The 24,508-nt window shown below is 46.4% G+C and overlaps 1 protein-coding gene across 9 annotated transcripts; it reads right to left on the minus strand.

Moving 5' to 3' along the window:
- Window positions 1-90: 90 nt before the first annotated feature.
- On the minus strand, window positions 91-24,443 carry PGM2L1 (phosphoglucomutase 2 like 1). 9 transcript variants are annotated; one of them, XM_085568633.1, is made up of 15 exons: window positions 24,117-24,432; window positions 17,895-18,062; window positions 14,529-14,635; window positions 13,250-13,330; window positions 12,504-12,588; window positions 11,788-11,871; window positions 10,008-10,201; window positions 9,194-9,383; window positions 8,892-8,989; window positions 7,884-8,100; window positions 6,293-6,386; window positions 5,779-5,908; window positions 5,167-5,356; window positions 4,853-4,986; window positions 91-4,049 (listed from the first exon to the last, which is right to left on the minus strand). In XM_085568633.1, exons 1-15 carry the CDS (start codon window positions 24,225-24,227, stop codon window positions 3,947-3,949), a joined length of 1,986 nt encoding a protein of 661 aa, XP_085424759.1. In that variant the 5' UTR covers window positions 24,228-24,432; the 3' UTR covers window positions 91-3,946. The 9 variants fall into 9 exon arrangements, with proteins under 9 accessions (XP_085424759.1, XP_085424844.1, XP_085424796.1 ...); XM_085568718.1 differs by lacking the exon at window positions 24,117-24,432 and adding an exon at window positions 23,897-24,014; XM_085568670.1 differs by lacking the exon at window positions 24,117-24,432 and adding an exon at window positions 23,822-23,965 and having other exon boundaries at window positions 7,884-8,064.
- Window positions 24,444-24,508: the final 65 nt, after the last annotated feature.

The raw sequence follows: 24,508 nt of genomic DNA on the forward strand, positions 1-24,508 counted from the left end.
CCTTATCCAAGTGGCACATGGATATTCCTCCAAGTCAAGCTCATCTTCTGGGGCAGAGGTGTTTGGCTAAAGAAGACAAAGAAACCTGGATTGAGATTATGAAGGGAATATTTTATTCCTTATAATACTTCATTCAGCTAAATCCACATAGCAGTACACAGAAAGTCTTCAGAAAAGTGCAAATTCTCACTTTGTAATACGCTCTAGTGTTACAGAACAGACATCAGGTAAACAGGAGTACAGATTCAGAACTCTCCGAGATTCTAGGCAAGGGGAATGATACAACTTGAGATACTTCAGTCACCTGTACAAAGCCATTCTTGAGTGAAGGGAATCAAGCTGGACTGTAACCACCCAGGTGTCACCATGCAAGGAGCCCCCTCTTGGTGGGGGAGAGGACAAAAAGGCAGAGGGGAAGACAAAACAAAGTGATAACAGTATCAGTTTTAAAATTAGAGAGCATCCAGGTGCCTCCTGAAGCTGTGCACAGATCAAGTGGCAGAACCCATGTCTCCTTCTCCCGGCTTCCACACAAACACTTCCTGCAAGGAAATGGGACCTGGAATCCCCAGTGACCTCAGGAGCCTGGCAGGGAGGGCACATAAAGTGCTGAGCCAGGGAGCAGCACTAGGGATGTGGACATGCAGGTAACTTTGGGAGCAGGGGAGGCAGGCAAGGGAGCCTCAGGCAGCAATGGACACCACCTGGACAGCTGGAGCCCCAGAGGATCTGCCTTCCTCATGCACCCCATGGACCACACCAGGGTGTGCTTCCCCTCCCTCAGAGGGCTGGGTATTTCAAAGGGACATGAGCAGAGCTCCCCAGGCCAGATCCCAGCTCTCCTGCAGCCCAAGGCCAGCCCAGCTCCTTGGAGCTACATCCTGCTGGGACACATGGGAAGCAGAGCTGCCTCAGCAGCCCAACACAGAGTGGGGCTACACTGCTCCTCTGAGCCACAACTGCAGGCCAGCCCTGCCTGTCACGCACTCTCTGCTCCTCTGGCACACCAGAGTTCACAGTTCCCTCACGCACCCTCAGGGGGGCTGGAAGGGACAGGTGGACAGCACTTGCACGTATGTAATCCACACCCTGTATGCTCTAAGACAACCTCTGTAAGAAACCCAGCTCTGCCTCACAGACATTCAGTGTTGCCTGGCAAAGCCCTGAACTCAGAGTTCCTGTGCCAGGCCCACAGACACACAACTCCAGTGCAGGAATTAAACCTGTCACAGCCAGGGGACAAACCCAAGCCCTCTGGATTTTATCAAACACCAAACCAAACACACCTGTATGGCTGTATGACCACAGCTTTAGCCACTGCCCAGCCTTTGAAAAGGTGCATTTCACCTGGAAGCACCTCAGAAACAACATCCACATCACCCTCTGATCTATGACCTGCTTTCTACTCAAGTCAGAAAAGCCTTTGTTCTTAACTGAAAAGTGGGAAAGAACAGCTGACAACTCTGAGAAGGCTGTGCACAAACCAAGTGAACTCTAACACGATGCATTACAATGTTACAGGGCAAGGAAATGAGAATTCCAGTCTTTCACAGTAAGAGAAGTAAGGGATGCGAGATCAGAGGGAGGAGATAAAGGAGTTCCACAAATGGAATAGTATAAATATATCAAACAGTTCCAATACAGTAGGAAAACAAGAGTAGCAGCAGTTTCAAAACAGCAAATAGTTATTATACCCTGAAAGTACATTCAACACCTTGTGCCTGCTGCTGTCCTCCCAAAAGCATTACTACAGCTACAGCTCCCTGTCAGAACTATCCATGGGGAAAATCCCAGACACAAAACATGCCACAGCTGGGTTTTCTTCTTTAATTAAGGACAGTTAGACTATGAACAGTTACCAGCTTCTAACAAGGCTTCTTTGAAAACATTTTCTCAATTTCTAGCACTTGCCGACTGACACAAAGCAGAACTCTGGGAAGCTGCAGATTCCTGCTCTTTGTAGGAGCACAGCCATCTCTCACAAGACATGACTGCTACAATAACACACAGCTGGGCTCACCACACACACACTATGCTTTTTACAGCGTTTGTTCAAAATTATGTCCCAAGTTACTTGTTCTCTTCACTGCTGGGCGAACAAAATCCTCAACGCCTCAGGGTTACTCTTCTGCTAAAGAGCTCCTTCAAGTTCAATGCAGTGGGGATCCAGATATGCATCCTTTTTTTGGGTGAGCTGAAGGCAAAGCAGCAGACAGAAATGCCTTCCCAGCCCTACCAGCACAGACAACAACAAAAGCATCCTCTGAGGGTATCTGGGTTTGCCTATTTTCCCCACCATGTCAGTCAAATGTACAATCAAGGTAAAAAAGAAAAAAAAAAAAAAAAAAAAAAAGCTTTTGGAATTAGATACATTTCACTCACTGGCAGAACAATCTGGAGATACTTTCTCAAGATTAAAAAAAAAAATAAATAGCAGTGACAGGTCAGAACTTGTGCAACACAGACCTTCTCTAGTACACATACATTCACAGACACTGAAATACTTCTCCACGGATATAGTGCAAAGCTGCTAGCAGCAGGAAACCCCCAAACCTCAGGGCTCTCTGAAGCCATGGAGAGGCAACACACACAAACCTACCCTGTGCCATCCTGTGGCATCAAGCTGAAAGGGCATCATCAGAGGGAGGCTGAATTTGGAGAGGCAACAATGGTGGCAAAACAACAGCTTGAACTCCAGGGCACCTTGGGGGCTTCTCCCATCATCTCCAACAGAGAGAAAACCCAGCACTGAATTGCTACTGGTTTTCTTTTCTCCCTGCCAGTGACAGCAGGGAACTTCCAGAACCAGCTCTCCTGTGCCAAAACACAGCCTTTATTGTCCAAAATCCAAAATAACCACAAGGAGAACTTGAGTATTGGTTTGGGTGGCTTTCTTGGAAAATGTGATTACAAGTCCCACTTGCTACTTCAGCAAAGGGAGAAAACAAATGAGAGAAGCTGTTAAAAATTTACCCTTCAAGATAGGGAATAACAGAATTTGCAAAATTACCTGACAGTGCATGGCAAAATTTAAAAAAAAAAAAAATCAAAATTTAGTAACTTGTCAGTCTCATCCTCATCTCCACTTTCTTCCTTGGTTTTGTATTTTTTAATACACAGACAATATAAATACAGGCCAGCAAAAACCAAAAAGTCACTGACTGGCATTTTCATTCGAAGTAATGAATACAGAAAATCAAGAACACTTCAGATCCTTCAGAGATGTGGGACAAAAAAGTAGCTACAGAGCCTGTGGTAGTCAGAAAGGGCCATTTTAACAAGGAATGACCAAGTTCCTGCTCCTTTGGAAGCCTTGGAAAGGCACCAGGCAATTCCAACCCCAAGCTGCAGCTGTTGCCACTATTGTTTCATTGCCAATTATTTTAAGACACACACAGGAAAGCTACAATGCCCAAGAACAACTTGACCAACAGAGGAATTCTTAAATAGCTGAAAAATGTCAACAATTTGCCTAAACAAGAAATGCTGAGCTCTGCTTTGATGCTTTTGGAAGTGCAGACCTGCATGGAAGGTCTCAGAGCTGCAGGGAAGAAGCAGCCTTTGTTGTGAGTTTGGAGTGATCACTCCCTTTAAAACTTTAAAACTTTTCCACACACAAAAAAAAGATGTGTTTTAGGTACCTGAACTGAGTTTAGGACAAAATGTAGCAGCTAAGCTCAGCTGCCTCAAAGGTACTAGGGCAATTCATTTGCATTGGTGTGGGTTAATTAAACTTTTGGTCAAAGGGACTGAGAACTGCAACAATAAATGCTACTCTTTCCTCTGACCTCCTCTCCTTATCCCAATTTGGTGAAAAGCCTGATAAAAGAACGCTTCTTCTTTACAGAAAAAGAATGCAGCTGTTTAAAACACACACACACAGAGATGAGTGTGGTTCTGCTCCTGGGTCCTTTGTTCCACACCGTGCCTCCTGCAGCAGCGGGCTCTATGCAGAGCGCCAGGTCAGCCCGTTCTTGGCAGGCTCCAGGAAATTCCCGATCAAAGCCTCAATCAGCTTCTGGAGCTCTTCTTCCAGCACACTTCTGGCACTGCAGGAAAAAACAGGCCCAGGTCAGAGGTCTGGGAAATGCCCAAACATAAATAAATAAACAGCAAGAGCTGATGGGGATGAACTTGCCCTGTTGCGTTTCCTACCCCACCAGGTGTAGGGACTCCTGTTTTCAGCAGGATTATCATGGAATCCCATAAGGGCTTGGGCTGGAAGGGACTTTTAAAGATGGTGCCTAGCGCCCTCTAGTGGCCTTTTTCTCCTTTAAATTAATTTCAATTAATAGTACAATAATCAGGTGGTGAGGCACAGGCACAGGTTGTCCAGAGCAGCTGTGGCTGTCCCACCCCACAACCTGGAGCAACCTGGGATGGGGGAAGGTGCCCCTGCCCATGGCAAAGGGATGGAACGAGATGGTCTTTAAGGTCCCTTCCCACACAAACCATTCCATGGTTCCATAATATGGATTCCCCCCCATCACTTTTAAACTGGAAGCAGCTCAACCCAGGTGAACAACATCTAGTTCCTCTCCCACAGCTCAGGGTAACAGCAGATTCCCAAAGGCTGTGTTTGCAGCCAGGTGGGCTCCCACTCTCTTCAGCAGCAGCACAACCTCAGGAGTGAAAGAAAAGCCTGGATGTGACAGCCCTCTGGTCTGGTTGGCAAGGTGAGGGCTGGTCACAGGTTGGACTCTGATTTCAGGGAGCTTTCCTAACCTAACCAACTCTGTGACTTTGTCACCTGAGCAGTTTTAACTCTGAGTAACTGGGGAACTGGGTGTGTGAGAGCAGTCAGCTGCAGCAGATGCTAAGCCCCCTCCTGGTGCCCTGCTGGGGCACTGACCTGTGCCCGGGCAGCGCACACATCTCGGCGTAGTACTTGATCTTGGGCTCGGTGCCGCTCGTGCGCAGCGTGGCCACGCAGCCGTTCTGGAAGGTGAACGTGATCATCTGGCTGCTCTTGCTCACTGGCAGCACCTACAAAATCACAGCAACCCCTTACTGCCACTGCAGCAGCCCCTGGGAGCTCAGGAGCTGCAGGAGCAGGGAGTCAACAGAGGTCATTGCATCAGAATCACCAGCACATCACACAGCTGCCTCCTTCCCTGTGCGTTCCAGTTTCTGCAGACCCTCCTCTGCACAAACACTCTCACTCACCGACTTCTTGTTCAGCTGGCTGCTGTCGTAGCCCGTGGTGATGTCTCGGACATGCAGGATGTTGTAAGCCCCACAGCATTTGGGGTAAGACTGAGGACCATCGAAGTTCCGCAGCCGCTCAAATATCCTTTTGATGGTGTGAGGCTCATAGCACAGGAAATAGGAAGTCTTGGATATGTGATACCCATACCTACAAGCAGATTAATGTTTTCAATTCTAAGATTCAAAGGGTTTTAGCACATTTGGTACCCAAAAGATCTCAGTACAGGGGTTAATTCTGACAAACACACCCTTCTTTTATCGCTGGGACTGTATCCCTAGCCATTCCTTCCTGCTCTGTCACAGATTCATTCTGGCAGTGGGAAGCCATTCCCTGTGTCCTGTCCCAAATTCCTCTCCAGCCCTCCTGGAGCCCCTTGTGATATCTGCACCAGTGATGGGCTGTAATCCATCCTACAACAAAAAACCCCACAGCAGCTTACAATGAGAAAACATCCGAGGGACACAAACATTTACTTATATATATATTTATATTTAAGTAAATATTCCTTAGATGATTCCCAGCTCTGAAACAGTGGAGTAGAATATCCCAATATGAAAAACACCACTCACATCTCATAAATGTCAACGAGTTTCTGTGCCAGGGTCAGGCCCTGGCCCTGCAGGTAAGTTGCCATTTCAGCAATGACCACAGCTGCACTCACTCCATCCTTATCCAGCACTGATGTGCCACACATGAAGCCTAGGAAGGAAAAAGGGATTGTGGAGAAATAACCTGACAGATTATTACACTGATTCACCTGACTGAAACTCTAACCTTTGATCCTGTAAAGGGAAATTGACCAGTACATGGAGGCAGCTTTATTGCTGCATATGCAGGAGAAATCTAATGAACTTGGGGGTTATAGAGCTGGGAAGATAAGCAAAACACCAACATCAGCAAGTCAGATACCATTTATTATGGGAGTTGGCACGCCAAATTGATGAGAGCAAAATATCAATGCTATGAACTACTAGGATAAAAATAAAGCACTTTGTCTGTGTGTTTGATTTCATAGCTCAGTCCCTCCTGAGCACATTCCCACCCTCAGTTCTCAACAGTTTAAAGGTATACCAGCACTCATACCAATAGACTCCTCAAATGCAAAGAGAACTTCTTTTCCATTGTCTAGGAGATTTTTTACTCTGCTTCCAATCCATTTAAAACCAGGGAGTGTTTCCTAAAAAGGGGAGGGGAGGGGAAAGGAAGGCTTAAAATACATATTTTCAAATTAGCTTCAGTTGAAAGAATAGCCACTGTTTCCTTCACTTCACACTAATAAAAAAAAAAAAAAAAAAAACACCACAAAAAACCAAAACATCAACCAAAGTGAAAATATAACAATGTAGTTTGAATTTTAAGGTCAATGGAAAAGCCTGCTGCAGAGTCAAAACACTAAAGCTTAAGGATGGTTTTTCTAGTTCTTTTAAAGTGATTTCCTTAAATTTAAATCTAATTAATTGACAAGCAGAATAAGGACAGTAAAGAAGCATCAGACAAGCCACATCTTCAGTTAGGATGAGGAGTCCAAGGCAAAGAGCCACTGGAAAGGGTTTTCTTAATGGATATTCAACTAGGACACAAGTACCAAACCAAGGAAAAATTGTGTCAGGGACTCTGGCGCTCAGATCACATTAGATCATCTGTGCTGCTCATCAGATGAGACACAGTAATTCAGGAGGAAAAGCTACAGAAATATAAAAGCAACACTTTTAGGTGCTGGGAGGGGAGAGCACTATTCTGGGGGGTTTTTACATAAATCATGCAAAAGCAGTCAAAAGCCTAGAAACAGCTTTTCTTGGAGGGAAGGACATTATAAATAAGAAAGAGGAGCTTCTAGAGAAGGCCAAGAGGTTGTGTAAATTCCTAGCTTCTCTTTTTCTTTCAGTCAATTATGTCCTTTTCCAATTAAAAAAAAATGAACTATATTTAGAGAGAGAACCAAATCCACTATAGGAACTGACAAGGAACCCTGATTAAGATTACCTGGCCAGTCACTCAAAATGGTTTTCAGAGTTATTTTCAATTTTATGTTCCTCATTTTTTGGCAAAATATTTATTCCTATTGTACATGGATTTAATTAAGACACATATAAACAAGGCCTGGCCCTTTGTCTGCTTGTGCTATGATCTTGGGCACTTCACTCTCTTCTGGCTAACATCCAACAGGAGTACCATTTTATGTGATGCAGGAACTAAACTGTCAGTCTTGGGGGAGCACCCCCAGTTTCTTTTTTAGCAGGTTCTTAAAGCTGCATATTAATGATCTGAACACAGGAGTTCCTCTGCCTGAAGTAAACCTAAATTCAAAACCCACTGGCACAGGCACCTGAGGGGCCATTGTGTAACCTCCAAGTTCCTACAAACCCATCAACACTCAGAGTGAGCCACAGATAACCACAGCTGTGGTTATCTGAATATATATATGATATCCTGTTACCTGCAATTCAGGTGTTAATTTGTGTCCCTGGGACTGAGCTTTGCCCACACTGATCTCCCAGTCCCAGAACACTGAGGGGATAGTTCTTTCACCCACACAAGCCTGATTTCCTTCTCTGCAAGCTGGAATCCCTCAGAATTCCCAGCCAGAAGCCTGGGAGTCCCCTGCCCACTTTTCACTCCATGAGGTCACCAGCAGGGGTTCGGATAGAGCCAACACCACACAACCCACACTCACCTCAAAGTTAAATCCCTCTTTAAGTGCAATTGCCCTCAAAATCTTGGAGGAGACCGTGGTTGCCAGCATGTAAACATTCCTCATGTCAGCATCCTGGGGGCGGTTCTCCTTCCAGCAGGAAAACATCCACCAGCCAAACAGGGCTGCCAGCTCATTGCCCGTGAACACCTTCCAGCAGCCACTGCAGGGAGAGGCAAGGTGAGGAACCCTGCAGGCACTGAACACCCAGAGAGGCAAGGTCAAGGCTGGAGGAGAGGAATTCTGCAGTCACTGAGCAGGAACTCTGCAGTCACTGAACACAGAATGTGAGCATAGCACTAAAAAGCTGCTCTAGGCAAAGCCACTGTACTGACAGATTCCACACCTATCACACCTCAAGGATTTACAAGCCCAGAGCCCAAAGGCACTCCCCAGGGTCTCCTCTCTGGCAGCTCAGGCCTTTGATGACCCAGCAACAGGAGAGCTGTCTGGAATTGATCCACACAGAGCAGTCTAGGCAGCCTGAACACTGCAGCCAGGCAGAGCCTGCTCAGCTTTTACTTACACAACCATCAGAACTGGGGCCTGTTAGTGGGAGAAAAATAATTTCTGTTCAATATGAACAAGCAGGGGAAAACAGAGGATTAAAATTAAAAATAACAAAACAAACCAAAAAAACCCGCTCCACCAAAAAAGCCCATGACAACCACCAAGGAAGGTTGGCCTGATCTAAATTAAAACACAGCAAAACAAAGGATTTTACTGTCTTTAGTAATCATTCTGTTTTCAGCTGAGCTTTATTTGGCCATTTACTATTACACCAGTAAGCATTTAATTGACTCTTTGATGGGTGAACTGATTTAAAATGCATTTTGAGCTATACCAAAGGATAAAACTAGAAGGAAAAATATCCATATACCCAAGGAAAGGAGTGGATTGGAGGCCTGTGTCTGGCAACCATTTGGGGCCGCTCTGTGGCTCTCACCACCTTTTCTGCAGGAAGACACAGAAAAGGGTCCCATCACTTACTTTTCCTGTTGTTCTGCCACTGCCAGACGATCTGCATCTGGATCAGTGGCCACTACTACTTTTGCACTTTCTTTCTCTGCAAGCCTCAGTGACAGTTCCTGGTGGGAGAAGAAAGGATTAAAAAATCCAAAACGTAAGAGTAAATAAACTAACAGCCTCCCTACTTCCATCTAACACCCAGTGAAAGAAAAACCTCCCATGGACTGTCCACTGTGTTGACAGAACAGAAAGCAGGTTCTCCCTGTTCTCTTCCTCAGTCTGTTCTTCCCCACGGAAATCAGATGAAATAGAAATCAAAATACCAGCACAGATTCTCCTTCTTCAGGATTTGGGCACTTGACAGTGGAGAAGTCTGGGTCTGGATCTTTTTGCTCCGGGACTGGAATGGGGGGCTGGAACCCAAAGGCTTTGAAAGCCAACTGAACATAGTCATGGCCAACTCCATGGAAAGAGGTGTGGACAAACTTCAAACTGCTCTGCATGTTCAGCTCCCTGAGGAGGAAACACAGCTTCAGTAGTATCTCAGCTCTTCAACAAGACTGTTTTCATCAGGGAAAGCAAAGTAAACTGCAGTTCCTCTGTGTACTGTTCTGCTGATTCCTGCATTAATTTCAAAGGAATGAGTGAAAGTGCTTATTTTGCACTAGAAACTGCTGGATTAAAGCTGCTTCTCCCGGAAAATGAAGTATTTACCTTCTGCCGAAACAGATCAAAGTCTCCCAAGACTCAAACTCTTCCACCACCTTAAACTCTGTTATTCCAGATCTGCTTCATGCCACCCATCCTCCTCCTTTTATTCTTATCCTCTGCCCCACCTAACCTTTAGACTGAATCTGTTTTGTGCATGTGCACCTCACTTTGAAGTTCTGCATTTTATTCAGAACTCTCAGAGCATATTCACTTGCATTAAATGGTTTCCACTGGAATGTTTCACAGTAACTTAATCCCCAAAGGCAGCTGCTTTATTCTCAAACTGTTTAACCCTAAGGATGGTGACCCTTGAATTTTAAGGCACCTCAGGGAACACAGTGAAGTCTATCTACAGTCAGTTTTTCCACATGCAACCCACAGCTTACTTTAAAACACAATTCAGGCACTTTTTGCTTTATACAATACCTATGAAAGCAGATCTTTGTCAGGTCCTCCATGTAGCTGTCACAAATTTTCTTCAGAGGATCCTGTCTGAGGGGACTGGTGTCTACCAGACTTTCATTCCAAGAGCCATTCCAGGGTTCAACACACTCCTCTATGCATTTTATAATTTCCTTATCATGAGGAGAGGTGATCTGTGCTCCATTTTCCCAATAAACCTGGGGTAAGTTGAAGGAAAACAAGACAGTTTAATTATGAAGATTATTAACCTGATACATTATTTTAGCTATAGGATTCCACCTGCTTTCTGCTAAGCCATACAGAGAAATCAGCATCTGACTGGCTTGATTCTCAAGACATTCTCATTTGGAATCATCCAGCATGAACCTCTAAGTTCACAACTGATAAATGGAGCTAACACAGCAACGCAGTCTGATTTCACAAATAATAGTAATAATTGTTCAAATGTAATAATTTGAACTGAAATATCAGGATGTGAGAAACCAAAACCAGGCACTTGTATCAAGGAGTGCAAACTAACACTAGAAAAGTATCACCCTCTCCAAGGCTGATGTTCCTCTTGGAAAAGGAACACAGCTTGTTTTTGAACCCAAAGCAAAACAGATAAGCAGTGTGCCAAGGTCCGTATTTTTCCATGGCTGAACAACACTAATCTCTGGGCTGGAAACACCCTCTAGAGTGGAAACACCGTATCTAAGCTCAGCTACAATATAATAAAGCCTTTGTTAAAGATTTAGAGGCCATCTTTCCCACACTCTGTTGCCAACAGCACGGCTGGGCTCACAGTGCAGACTCTGCTCAGATGATCTGCCTTTGCTTTCTCACCTTCAGTTAACATTGCCCAAAACCTTCAGAAGCTGCTGAAATTCACACGGGAAATTGTGACAGATGGAACAGCTCTTGGGAAAAACCAGGAAACACACCAGGGTCCTGGCAGAAGTAAACTGCTGTGTATCAGAAGACACAAACAAAATTGCTTCTTGACAAATGAAGCACCTGGGAAATTCATGTGGCTTCTTTCCTTACGCATTGCTCCAGCTAAGCAGAAGCAAAGGCTGGTGAAAAACTTCACAACTTGTTCCAGGGAAGGTGAGAGCAGTTCAATCACCCCCGGGAGCTCTCTCTGCCTTTCCTCACTCACTGACCTGCCACAGGGCTTTCAGAATGCTCAGCTAAAGTTGAGAGTTTAGTTCAGCTTCTTACAGAGCTGAGGAAGGAAATACTCAGAACACTTAAACTCAGTTAAAGCACTTAATGTTGTGGATGATTTGATTGTCCCAGGCTTTGATTTTCAAGTGAAGCAACCCCCCTGCCACCACCCCCGTTTCAATGCCCAGAAAACCAGGGAACAACACAATGCTACCTTGTTTTATTAATCCACTCTTAAATCATTCTCATCTTCAGCACAGTCCCCTACTGTGTGCATGAATGCACCTCAGTTCTGGCTTAATTTTAAACTGAGTTTTAAGCCTCAACAGCTAACACACAAATTGCTGGAGCACTTCTTCAGCTGCTGATAAGACTCCGTGGAATGTCCTTACATATTTATGTTCAAGATACACAAACCGTGTGCTCCTATGCTCTCATCACAGAGGAGTGTGCCAGGCTGTAGAAGGATTAATTATTTTACATAAGTTATTCTTCCAGTGGACACACACAGAAAGGGGAGCCCTGGCACAGGCTGCCCCATCCCAGAGGGTTCCAAGGCCAGGTTGGACAGGGCTTGGAGCAGCCTGGGCTAGGGAAAGTTGTCCCTGGCAGGGCAGGGTGACACTGGCCTCACCTTGTAGCCATTGTCCTCCTTGCGGTTGTGGGATGCAGTGATCATGACCCCAGCCACGGCCCCGAGCTGCTGCACGGCATAGGGCTGCAAAGGAGCAGAGAAAGCCCTCAGCACAAACTGCCACAAACACTGCCCCAGCACACCAGGGCTGCCTGCAACCCTGCCCCAGCCCATCTGAAAACCACACACACCAACGCTCTGTCTCCTGCAGCCAGCAGCAGAAAACTGGCTCTAACTCCACTCCAGAAAAACATTCCTTTTTTTAACAATTGCAAAAATCCTTAAGTGACCAGCCAAAAGTCTACACTGAGATTACAGGAGCCCTTGGAAACAGGCTGAAACAGAACAAAGGAATTCACAGAAAGGCCTGTTGAAGAACAAGTCACAGGTTCTCCAGGCATTCCAGTCCTCCCCTCAAACCAGGATCCATAGAACACACAGCATGTTGGGAGAGCTCATGGAATACAAGCAAGGATTTACAACCACGCACAGAAAAGCTCCCATGACTGGAAGAGCCTATTCTTGATATCTTAAAAGCAGAGGCACTGAGGAATTTGGTGACATCCTTGTAACAGCCTCCTTGAAGAGCCAAGTGTACCAAGCAGCCTCCATTTTTGTGTTAAACAGAATTTAAGAAAACTGAAGCTCTCTTTTTTAGTAAATTCAAATACTCCCATAACTGTGTGCTGCAACAATAGGACGAGAATGTGACTCACCACAAAGGGGGTAGGGACATAGGTGGAGAAGAAATACACAAGCACATCTTTTGCCAGCAGGACTGCTGCAGTGAGCTTTGCAAGCCTACCAACAGGAAAAAGAAAACACTCAGTCACCCCAGCTCCCCAGGACAGCCCAAGAGCAAGATGGAATTCCGGTCACCTCCAGGCACTTGTTTCTTAAGGCACTCCACTACTTTTTGGCTTATGCTTGGAGTGGTATCCTACAAATTGCACTGTCAGGGTCAGAGTTTCCAGGTTGTAAAATGTGAGCCAGCACTTTCAGCTGCTGCCTGGGCAGTGCAAGGCACTTCAGCCCCTCACCCAAACAAAGCAGATGTCCCACACAGATACACAGAACACCCAACCCTCAGCTCAAGGACAGAACCAGCTTTCAAGAGAGTTTGAAGTACCATTTGTCTGCAACAGCAGGTTTGGAAAAAGATTTGGTATCCCACATGAGGCTCCTTTTCCAGCCCAGCTCAGCACTTTCAGACAATGCCCAGGAAGCAGATCTAATCCTAAAATATATTGCTGCAAAGCAGCACCCTTCATTCCAGAATATTTAGAAACAAGAACAGTGTCCATAGTTCTAATTCTCACTTTATTATAAACTTGCCCTTTTAAGCACCAGGGAGGTTCATTCTCTTCCAAGTAACAGATATCAAGCTTCTTTTGCACAGCCCAGGAGATAAAGGGTAGTCTCAGAAGCAAAACAGAGGAGATATTAAATGGGGTAAGCTCACCTTGCTGCCTTGTTCTCACAGCCAAGCACTAGTACTGACTTGCTTCTCTCCATCAGCAGCAACCCCACAGACTGAGAGTTCCTACAGCACACGTCAAATGTCACCTGAGACCACCTGGGTGGGTCTGAGAGCTCAGTTCCAAGCTGAAGCTACTAAAATTCTGCTTGGGTCACACCAACTCAGCTACAGGACACAGCTGTGTGACCTGCCATCCCACAGCGCTAGTAAAGCACTCTGCTCCCCCTGGGAGCTCTTTTGGGGGAGTTCAGCTGGATTTCAGCACTGCTGGAAGGGTGTAGGATGCCAGGGGACAGGAGAAACACACAGTCAGGAACCTTGTAAACCATCCAGGCTGAAGGGCAGGCTTTGAGGGGCAAAAAAGGAACATCTCTCTTACACCTTCCCATTTTTAGACTGTGTCTAACCCACACAGTCTGGGTTTGAAAGCTCAGTATCACCAGTGAGTTTAAACTCCTCACACCAAAATCTGGGGAAAATGGGCCACACACATCCTGAGGCCCAGAGGAGAGGAGAGACTCCCTGCATTCTGTGCTCTACTGGACTTCTTCATCCCCAAAACATAAATACTACTAAGAAAAAAAGAACTGTTAGTTACAACAGTAACTACAACAATTAACTTCTCATTGCCTCAATACAAACTAGGTACTGGGCTGGCTTTTTTGCACAGCATACCATCCTCACATGTGTTTTTCTCCCCAGCAAGGGATTAAGATTCCTTAGAGAATACAGGAAGCAATTTTCTCCCCTTTCCTTGCCAAGGGCACAGTTCCATTGCTGGAAGCCTACATTTTAAGCATTCCAGGTAAAATCCCCTCAAAGTGAAAATACACTGGGTTATAGCAGGCTGCAGATGGAATTGTCCCCCCCCACCCAAGCAAGCTTAAATCAGGTGTGAAATACCAGAGAATGACAGTGTAAAAAGTACATTAATATTTAGGGGTTTCCAGATGGATGTTAATACTCTAAATTTACCTTCATGTTCAAATTTCCCTCTAGGCACATTAAGCCTAACATTCTTGTGCATTTAATCTGTAAATTCTCTGGTGGAGCAAGCAGCCTTGTACTCCTCCTTTGCTGGCAAACTGGTATCACAAAGGATTTAATCCCAGCCTCTCCTCATTACTGTTGCAATGGACTGAGGGAGAGGAAAGAGTGTGCCTAGTTCACCCCAAGCAAAGAGAAAGAGTGCTGACACGACAGAACACATTTAAAGCCACAATTTCATTTCTAGTCTTGCAAATGTAAGCAATACTCATACTTCTTACTGCTGCAGTTGCTGGTGACCTGACCTCGTGTGTCATAGCCAACAACAAAGCCTCTCTGCTTAAAGTCTGAAAAGTTTCTCTCGAGATATTTGTAGATCCCCTGGAGGAACAAAAAAAAAAAAAAAAAAAGAGAAAATAATTAGCTGGGCTGCAGCACACACAAACACTAAAGGTGATCTTGCACAAAGGATGGATAATGTCAGTAGGTAAAATACAGCTCAAACGCATCCATAACAATATTCACAAAAACAGCAGTGGCTTTCCCCCAGTGTTCACTGAAAAAGTAACCAGAGAAACTGTTGTGGGAAATAAAAGTGAGCAGGACAACAACAAACCCTCAAGAAGCAAACACTCATTTTCAATCCATACTGTAGCTTCATTTATTCAAATCGTCTTCTCAAAACTGAATTGAGAAAAACCCATGTTTTGGAAGTCCATCCCCTCAGGCAATATCAGATGTGCCAGCCTGGTCTTTATCTCTCTGTCCACAGAACAAGTCAAACATTTTCAACATTGTTCCCAAAGTGTCGGTCCTAAATTTGCCTAAAAATCAGGAAATAGCTTGGGTGGGAAGATCAGCTGCCAGGAGGAGAGAGAAGAATGGGAAAAACTCCTCAAGTTGACTTGAGCAACCTGAATAACATCTAAAGACATGAACAGCACATTTCTTATAACAGACCCCTTACTTAGGCTAAGATTTTGTATGAAGAAAAACAGGAATGTCTTTACTTTCTGCTATGGAGCAGTTTGCTTCAAATGAGCCCCTTAAGTTCAGACAGAGACTCCACACCTGAAGTTCTCTCAGTCCTAGAGGGCTTGCCTGCTATCTAAACATTGTTATGAAAGCTGCAGGAAATAAAATCAGCAAATGTTGGTGAGCAAGTGAGTACAGAGCCTCTCCACTGTCTAAACCCTCCACCTGAGCTCACACCCATCTTCTCCCAGGTGCCCCAAGGGCAGTTAGGAATTCCAGCACCTCTGGTGTTAAGTCCTCTCTTGGAAAAGATTCTCAATATAAAGAATTTCTATTTCCCTTTAACAAGACTCAGGTTTTGATAGTGTCCCTAATTACTTCTGCTATTAAACTTCCACCACTTCTGAAGGAGGCACAAGTGCATCTCATTAATGGCTTATTAGCAGGTGTCAGCACTAAGATCTAAGCCAAAAATTCTCCTCAGGTGACTCCCATTCTCCCACGGCTCGGTTCAGGTGATTTCCTGTTGCAAAATCCATGGAACAGAACAAGTCTACATCTACAGCATGTCCAGTCTCTAATGCTCGAGCTCAAAAGAAAAGTGAGGGAAGAGTGATGGCATCATGAATGAAATAGATTTTTGGTTGATGAAATCCAGAGAGGTAGGAACAGCTTTATAATGCCCAGCATTTAAAATTTTCATCTTTTACCTTTATCTTTGCTTTTTAAGCAGCAGGAAATGCCTTGATGCGAAGCTGGCTGGTTTTGTCACTGTGGAGCTCAGTGACAGGTTTCTTCCCCACCAATAAAAGCACCTGGACATGCATCAAAGTAGAACAGAAGCCAGGGAACCTGGGCTTTACACAGAGTTTATGTACCTGCAATTTTCAGCAGAGTCCACAGCAACTGCTGAATATTCTGCACCTTCCTAGATCTGACTTTTCATAGTATCAATATAATCAAATCAAATGAAGAGCAAATGAAAAAAAAAAAAAAAATCAGCTCAAATGAAGGACACAGAACATATGTGCAACTTCACTACAGCTTATTTTAACTGAAGAAGTATTAATTACACCCAAGCCTGCTGGCCATTTATTCCTGTCCCAGGCAACGGCAAACCCAGAGAGCCAGGGCTGCCTGTGCACACACCAGGTTCAGCAGAGCTGTTCCTGCCTCAGCTTCTGAAGAACATGAATGCTCAAACAAAGCCAAAATCCACTGCAGTTTGCTTCAGAAACAAGTTCCAATCCACTTCCCCCAGCCTGATCTGAAGCTCTAATAAACAACTAAAAATAGCAGCTGTGCAGAGGGAGCAGAAGCACACACACCCGGTCTGGAACTCCCAAAAACCAGCAGTGCTGATGACAATGAGCCTGCCAAAGCATTCCCTGCCCAGCAAAAGGGAAGCTTTCCCTCTGTGCCAGGAGCATGGCTGAGCCAGCAGCCCCACACTCCGCCAGCCCAAGCCACAAAGGTAGCAGGCAACAGCCAGCACCCCTAAACCCAGCAGCAGGGAATTCACTCCCAAAAACCTCCTCTGCTGCCAAGGAAACAGGCCTTCCCACAGCAGCTCGGCTGCTTTTAACAATCCCCCCATTGGCAGCAAAATGTTGACTGTTAAAACCCTTTTTCTTAATCTGCTCCCTCTGCAAAGTCCGCTTGGACCTGTTCCTGCCATTGCAGCCTTTTTGGCAGAGGCTGGCACACCTGCAGCAGGTAGGGCAGAAGGGAAGGAAGAATCATCCTAGGATGTGTCCAGTCTGCAGGTCAGACACCTGAAGGAAGCTTTTTGTTAGAGTCAAGAGGATACTGCAGAGCAGAACTGTCAGAGAGAAGGCTGGGCTGCAAACCCACACTGCAAAACAAAGCCTCCATAAACAGTACTGGAATTCAGCCTCTCCACGAGAGTGCGGGCTCCAGTTGTACAACCCAGACAGCAGAATGGCAAACAGCTTAGGAGAGTCCCAGCTGTTCCAAGCTCTAAGCACATCCCTCCACCCTAGGCCAGCAGAAAGCGCTATTTCAGTCACATGTCCTGAGGGATGTTAGAGCATCAGCCTGCAAGAGAAACCAGCAGAAAAGTTTGGGTGCACAGTATTAAATGAGGGGTTTAACCAAGCCTTGCTAAATACAGCTGAAACATATTTTCTACAAAAATTATCTGTCAAAATAGGTAAAAGTCAGTCTTGTCCTAACAAACATTTTGTTGATTTCCTAAGCACAAGGGCTTCAAATATACCAGCTCACTCTGTTTCCAACAGTGAAGGCTAGAGGTGGGCACAAATAAACTGTTTCAGGAGATGAAATATACTCAGTCCATATAGGTCCACAACTTGTGCTGAAAACAAAAGAAAATTTTTGTTTGGCTGGGGCTTTGCTTCTTTTGTTTGGGTTATTTTTGTTGTTTTGTTTGTGAAATACTACGAGTATTTCTATACTGTACCACAAGTATTACAAGTTATTGCGGCAGCTCACAAGACTTCCAACTTTGGGGCTGTGTAGCAGAGTGACCGCTGGCCAAACTCCAGCCCAGCCAAAGCTCTCCAAGCCACCTCATCTCCTCTGAGCACTGAGCCTTCCATGCTCCCACCCACCTCGGGGGTTTCAAGAGGATTGCAGCCGATCCCATGGGGCAGAGGCTGCCCCAGAGCCATGCCCAGCTCACCTGGGTAGACTGGATGACTGTGAGGTCGTTGATGTAGCAGAAGCCCGCTCCCATGGCCGAGCGCAGCCCGGCCGTGCCGAAGCTCAGGCGGCAGCACAGGCGCTCCCGCAGCTCCCTGTGTTTCCCATCCTGCAGCAGGCTCTCAATCTGTTCCTTCGTTTTCTGGTTCTGCAAGGGAAGGTGAAGGTCCTCGTTCAGTGCTTGGAATCAGGGGCTCAACTGTGCATGCTCATCAGTTTGAGGTAATTCCCAGAGCAAATCCCTCCTATCCTATAAAAAGCATGTGCAGCAGCCTCCACTGGACCTCGTTTCTTACGTTATTCCCATATTATCATTATTAACAAAGGACTCAAGAGCTCCTGTTGCCACTGATGTGGTGATGTGATTGTCTGGTCATTAAGACACCTGCCAGCCCCTCTGCCTGAGGAGCAGTGCCTTTGGAACAGGTTTTTCCAGGGCAGACAACAATTCCACTGCCAATCTTTGCCCCTGGAGGACTGACAAAAATCCAAACCTCGAAGCAGCATTTCCTTCCTCCCCACCCACAGGAAAGAGGCACAGTAAAACCCTGAAAATCACAGGATGGTTTGGGCTGGAAGGGTCCTTGGAGACCAGCCCATTCCACAGGCAGGAACACCTTGCACTGGACCAGGCTCCTAAACCCCTCCAAGAGTGGACAGGGTCTTTTGCAGCAGGCTGGATCCTTACCCCGACTGATCCCCCTTGCTTAGGCAGGATTTCCCTAAATCCACACTACCATCACAGCTTTGCACACCTCTACTGCCTGTTCGCAGCTATCCAACTAATACTGAATTAATCTGGCCACCAAGCAGCTCTGCCTGCCTACTGACAGCCGGTTTGGCCAGGGCACTTCCCAGATCCCATACACACAGCAGAAGCAGTGAGAGGCAGTGCTCACACAGCTGGAGAAAACTGCAGAGGTGTAAAACACAGCTCTGGAGGCACAAGTGCTCCTCCAAAACCGTGCTGCCTCAAGCAGAGTGGCAAGGAAAGGTTAGAAAAGGCAAATGGAATATGCAGGGCAGGGGTGAGGCTCCTCTGACATTTAAAAGAGAGGTCAGCCAGCTCCAGCAGCACTGGAAACACACTCCTCACAGACAGGGGGAGGCTCTTCAGCAGGACTGGGAAAAGCACAAAGCCATGAGCTGGGCACATTCACTGGAAGAAAAAAATCATCAATAAAATGCACTGAAAAATCTGAAATAATTCCTGCAGCTTGACAGCAGATCCTGAACACTCAACATGTGAATTTCAAATCACTTTTTATTTCTTATTTTTATTTCTGTGTGCTCTGAAATAAAAGGTAAGCCATTATTGTCCAGGCTCCTGGATGGCCTGGCAACCAAAGCAAGGCATTGCTCACTACACAGCTAAACACAGGTCTAAAAAGAAAGCAAAACAATGGGGCACAATAGATGTTCAACTGCAAAAGTGGAAGTTTCTCTCTCAGCTGTTCATACGCAGCCAACCAGAAAACAAATGACTGATGTGAAGAGTCTAAGGCAAGAGTATTGAGAACCTCATTTCACGCTGTGACAGCACATGGCTTGGCTTTAAAATACAGTTATTAAATTGCACAGCATCCTCTACAGCTTTTTAGGACACACTGCATTGCTTCCTGAAAAAACAGAATAGAAATTACACATCCTATAGTTTATGGAGCTTTGCAAAACTCAGGCAATACTCGAGCAAGACCACAAACATTTCTTTTAAAAATAGATTAACAAGCATTTTTGACTGAAGAAACTTAATTGCCTAAGGAATAAAAATGAGTTGGCCAAACCAGCACCTGAGTAACATTTTAATTTGCCCAGGTCACATTCAGTTAAGCTGAAGCTGCAGAAACTAGAGGAGAAAAAAGTTACAAGTGAAAATCTCCAAGCTTGGATAAGCCTGACCCCCTGACTGCCCCTATCCCAGCCTGGCATCACCTTTACTCCTTCCTATGCTTCCCAGCTTGCCCTGTTATCCCAAGCTGGAGCTTCACATCCTGTGGCCCAGTTGAGCTTCTTGCAACACCCAGCCTGGCTCTGAGCACCATCTGCCACCCTGACCTGGGAATTCCACTGCTGACACTTAACCCCACTGCAAACCCCGAAAAAAAAAAAAAAAAAATAAAATAGAGGTTTTGCTGGCTTGCTTGGTAGTTATGATATGAGGTCATACAGCTGAAGGTCTCATGGGGGCTTTTGTGATGGTTCATCTTCCCAAGAGCAAAAAATAAAAGTTCCTTAGAGATTTTAGAATACAATGTTTGAATGATTAATTAATATCCTTTAAAAAAATCTACCTGATACAAAACTGCCTAAAGCTTCCTGTCTTCAGCAGAAATAAGGGAGGCTGTTTGATACAGAAATAGTCAGCTCTCCAAAAAGCAATGCTTTAAGGCATGCCTGCATTCCAGCAGCTCTAACAGAGCAATTCCAGTTCTTGGGAGTGCCTGGCTCAAAGGCTGCAGGCTTCCACCTGAAGGCCAGCAGTAGGTGGATGCTCTCTATAGAAAATAGATATTGGTTTATTTGATCATCTAGACATTTTTTTATTTGATCACCCTCCTCAAACACCAGGACTACTTCATAATACTTGTATAAATAAACACATGATACCTCTCTAGTAGACACATATATGTACACAAATCTAGGACACCTAATATAAAGGTATATCTAATAAATAAATGATACTAACCCACTCTAAAGGGGTAGCTAATAAATAAATTATACTGACCCCCTATAAAGGTGCATATAATAAAAAAATGATACTGACCCACTATAAATGTGTAGATAATAAAAATTATATTGACCAATATAAAGGTGTATATAATAACTAAATGATACTGACCCAATATATATAATGTACACTTACCTAATCTATGTCCATGCTGTCCCTGGTGTCTGTGGAGCACACATCTGTAAATGTTTAGCACAGCCTACAAAGGCCAGGCCACAATCAAGAGGCAACAGGCGCCAGCTGCCTCTGGACAAGGCTCCTGCCCATGGCCAGCTGCACAAGGATGTGACAGATAAGGTGACAGCAGCCCTGTGAGAGACTAGTGCTGCCTGAACACACCCTGCTGGGGCAGGAAAGGGACAGCAGCACAGGGGTCTGGCTGGTGTTTGGGCTGGGGATGGGCAAGCTGGCACTGCCACAGGGAATCCCTGCTCCTCCCCTGGCCAGGACTGTCCCTCTGCCCTCCCCCAGTTCCCACCAACACATGGCCGTTTTGAGTGATATCCCGATTTTCCAGCACCTTTGAGGCATGCCATGGATAGGTGGGAATGCAGAAGGAGCAGAGCCCAAACTGTGTTCTCCCTGCCATGCCCAGGACCTGTCCCCAGAACACCCCAGGGAGCAGGACTTGGCATCACTGCCAGGCTGTGAGGAGAGACAGCGAGCCTGGCAGAACCCTCCCTGCAGTAATTCCCATTCCTGGTCATAGAGAAATGGAAATCAAACACTGGGGACACAGTCAGCCAGGCTGCTGTGTGGGTGACATACTGAACACTGTCCTGTGCTCACATAAACACCAGAAAAATATTTTTAACTATTTAATTATTAATAGTTCTGTAATTATTTTCCCTCTAAAAATATTCATTATATATTAAAAAAACCTGTTTATAAGAAATCACTGCCAGATTCAGAACTCTGGGGTCACAACCTGCAGGAGACTCTGCAACACATTTCAGAGAGGTTTGAAATATTATTAAGCAAAAAGAAAAAATATATATCTTCTCTGCCAAATTGTCAGCTTGCCATGTAGTGCACAGCTGCCTGCTGAGGCAGAATCACACTTGTGTGGCTCAACAGGGTTCAACACTTGGAACAAGTGGGGAAATAAAGACAAGGCCATTAGCTGGGTATTTCTTATGGCTCTTTCACACCCAATCATGTTTATCACGGGCACTTACCACCGGAGTTAGGCTTCAAAGCTAATACTCTGTCAAAATAATTTACTACCCACAGCAATTTTGTTGTTGTTGTTTTGCACACTCTATGCATGTGTAGCTGAAGGAAGGTGAAAAGCCTCAAGTTGGTTTGAGCTTCAGTGAATTTTTCTGTGGCCTTCATTTACCCCAATGTTATTCTTAAAAATTCACTTAGAAGTCTCAACAAGCAAAAATATTTCAAGTAAATAACTGGATCAAGTTACTGGTCTCAAACTGTCATGTCCATTTCCTGTTGGAAAGCATCTCAAAAGCCACAAAAATTAGAAGAACATCGAGGGACAGCTCAAAAGCACCCCAGAACCACCTAATCAGGAAGGAGGAAGCCTGCACACTGCAGCTGAGACAGGGATCCCGAGCCCATGAACGAGTAAAACCAAGGGAGGATTCAATGAATGAACAAACAGCTCCTGGGTAATGAATTCCAGCTCTCCCCACTGTGTAGAGTTCCAGCAGTGCCTTTCAGGAGCCAAAGCCTCCCCAGGTAGCCCAGGCAGGAGCAGTTGCCACACAAGCCAGGCTCCCTCAGGAAACCAGAGGCACACATGGAAGTAAAATAGGAAAATCAGGAAGTGGATGAAAGGGAATTAAAGGGAGAAAGTGGAGACCAATTACTAGTTGTTGACATACTTTACCAAGGAGGATTGCTCAAAAGCTCTGCCTTGTGCCTCCAAGTCTGGCTCAAAGCAGTAACCCAGGAGGGAGGATGGCAAGGGGGGAATGCCAGGGGCACTGGTGAAAATGCAGGGGGCTGGTGAGAAGGGCAGGAAAGCAGGACACTCATCCCACAGCCAGGCTTCCTCCACCCACCCAGGGCTTTGGGCAAGGTGAGCACCAACACCCAAGCCACAAAGGACACAGAGCACAGCTCTGGTAATTAATTACAAACAACGATTTTCAATTAAGTTGGAGGACAAAAGCCTCCCGCAGCTGGGAACGCAGTGCATAGATTTTTCCTTTATTAGAGGCAGCAAAAATCCCTGCAGCTCAGGAAGCTGGGGGTGGGAATGGGGGGTCAAGGCTGATAAGCACCAAAGGTCCCACTTCCTCAGCTTGTGGGAAAACAGCAGGGCACTGGACCAGCAATCCCTGCCCCTGCCACATTCCCTGCTTTCTCCCTGCCTTCCCTCCCACAACACCTTCCCCTGGCTGGCTAACACCTTTCCTGAACGACCCCTGGCCCCAGCAAGCAGCCCCCAGTCCTCCTCCTCCCGGTAACTTTGAGTTGTCAGATTTCTCTTGGAAACCTCTCCAAGTAGTCCTGAATGCTCCAAGTTCGAGCAGGAAAGGTGATGTTTGTCACCTGGGGAAGCAAGGGCGAACAGGTACACTCACACTGACCCTGCGTTTGCATTTCACTGGTTAATTACAGCCCCCCAAGGAAAGACAAAACAACCTGTTAAAAAACAACAGAAGCCTTTCAATACACTAACAAGACGTCATTAAAATAAAATACTTACTGGAGTTGACCCTGGGTTATCAAATGTGTTATCAGGAATACTGTTTCCTTCCTGCACTCCTTCCCTCCCCCAGGCTGCTGTTCCCGGATATTTTCACAGCAGCAGCTCCAAGCGCAGGAGGTGCAGATGGCACCTGTTAATTTCGGCAAAGCCGGCAGGAGAGAGCACATTTACAGGCAGGAGAAAGCTTATCTTGGAGCCATCAGGTGGCACCTGCCTGAAAGCAGCCCTCCCGCTTTCATCTTAGCAGGATAAAATTGAGGAGGGAACAGAACAAACACACGGGTGGTCCTAGTTAATAAATATAAAAGCAAAAGAGGTTCAGGAGGGAGAAACCTAAAAATTAAGGCAAAGCAGTCAGAAGCCCAAACCACTGGTGCACTGCTACCTTACCCTCCCCATCATCAAGGTATTTTTTTAGGCCATGATGGTTGGACAAACCAGCTGCAAAAAAACCCTAAAAAAACCCAACGTAACCCTTTCAACGACAGGATGAGCAAAATACCCTCGAACAGCACACTGTCTGAGTGGCCAAATCCGAATCAATCAAGCAATCAATCAAGGACGGTCCCATCAGTACCCATCTGTGCCCAATGAGCCATGGCCGGTGCTCCAGGTGCCAGGACGGCCCCATCCACGCCCATCCCGGCACCGGCCGGAGGCAGGGCTGCGCTGGGAGGGAGGCAGGCAGGCAGGGAGGCAGCGGGGAGTCCCCGCGCAGGGACGGGGGTGTCGCAGCCGCTGTCGCGCCGGGAGGGGCGCGGGCAGCGCTCGCCGCGGAGCTGCCGACGCTCGCCCACCTTGTCCCAGCTCAGCCACTGCCACACCGCCTTGTCCAGCTGCGCGTCCCCGGTGCTGCGGGCCACCAGCACGTTGGAGTTCACGTCCCCGGGGGCTCCGCAGTCGCCCATGGTCGCGCGGAGGAGGAGGAAGAGGACGGAGAAGGCGCCGCTTCTTCACTTCGCCGCCGCACCGCACATCGCCCGGGGGGCGAGAAAAGGCGGAGGAGGCCGAGGGGAGCCTGGGGGCTCCCGCGGGGCCGGGTTTTATCCCCGGCCGGCGCTGCCAGCGGCGATTAACGGGGAGCGACCGCCGCCGCCTCCGCCGGCCCGGCCCGCCCCGAGCCACCGCCCCGCCGCGCCCCCCGCGCGGGCATGACGGGAAATGTAGTCCCCGGGGCGCGGAAGGGAAG

This window comes from Lonchura striata, chromosome 1 (assembly GCF_050655825.1).
Source record: "Lonchura striata isolate lonStrDom1 chromosome 1, ASM5065582v1, whole genome shotgun sequence".
In the NCBI taxonomy this organism is placed as follows: Eukaryota; Metazoa; Chordata; class Aves; order Passeriformes; family Estrildidae; genus Lonchura; species Lonchura striata.

Excerpts from the sequence above, each read along its gene's own strand:
- PGM2L1 (XM_085568589.1), bottom strand. The coding sequence starts at position 23,950 with ATGGGGCCGTCCTGGCACCTGGAGCACCGGCCATGGCTCATTGGGCAC. Across the intron at positions 8,101-8,891 it reads GTGGCAGAACAACAGGAAAA|TGCCTGCAGGGTTCCTCACC; the intron begins GTAAGTGATGGG and ends CTGGGTGTTCAG. Across the intron at positions 4,987-5,166 it reads GCCAGCTGAACAAGAAGTCG|GTGCTGCCAGTGAGCAAGAG; the intron begins GTGAGTGAGAGT and ends GTGATTTTGTAG.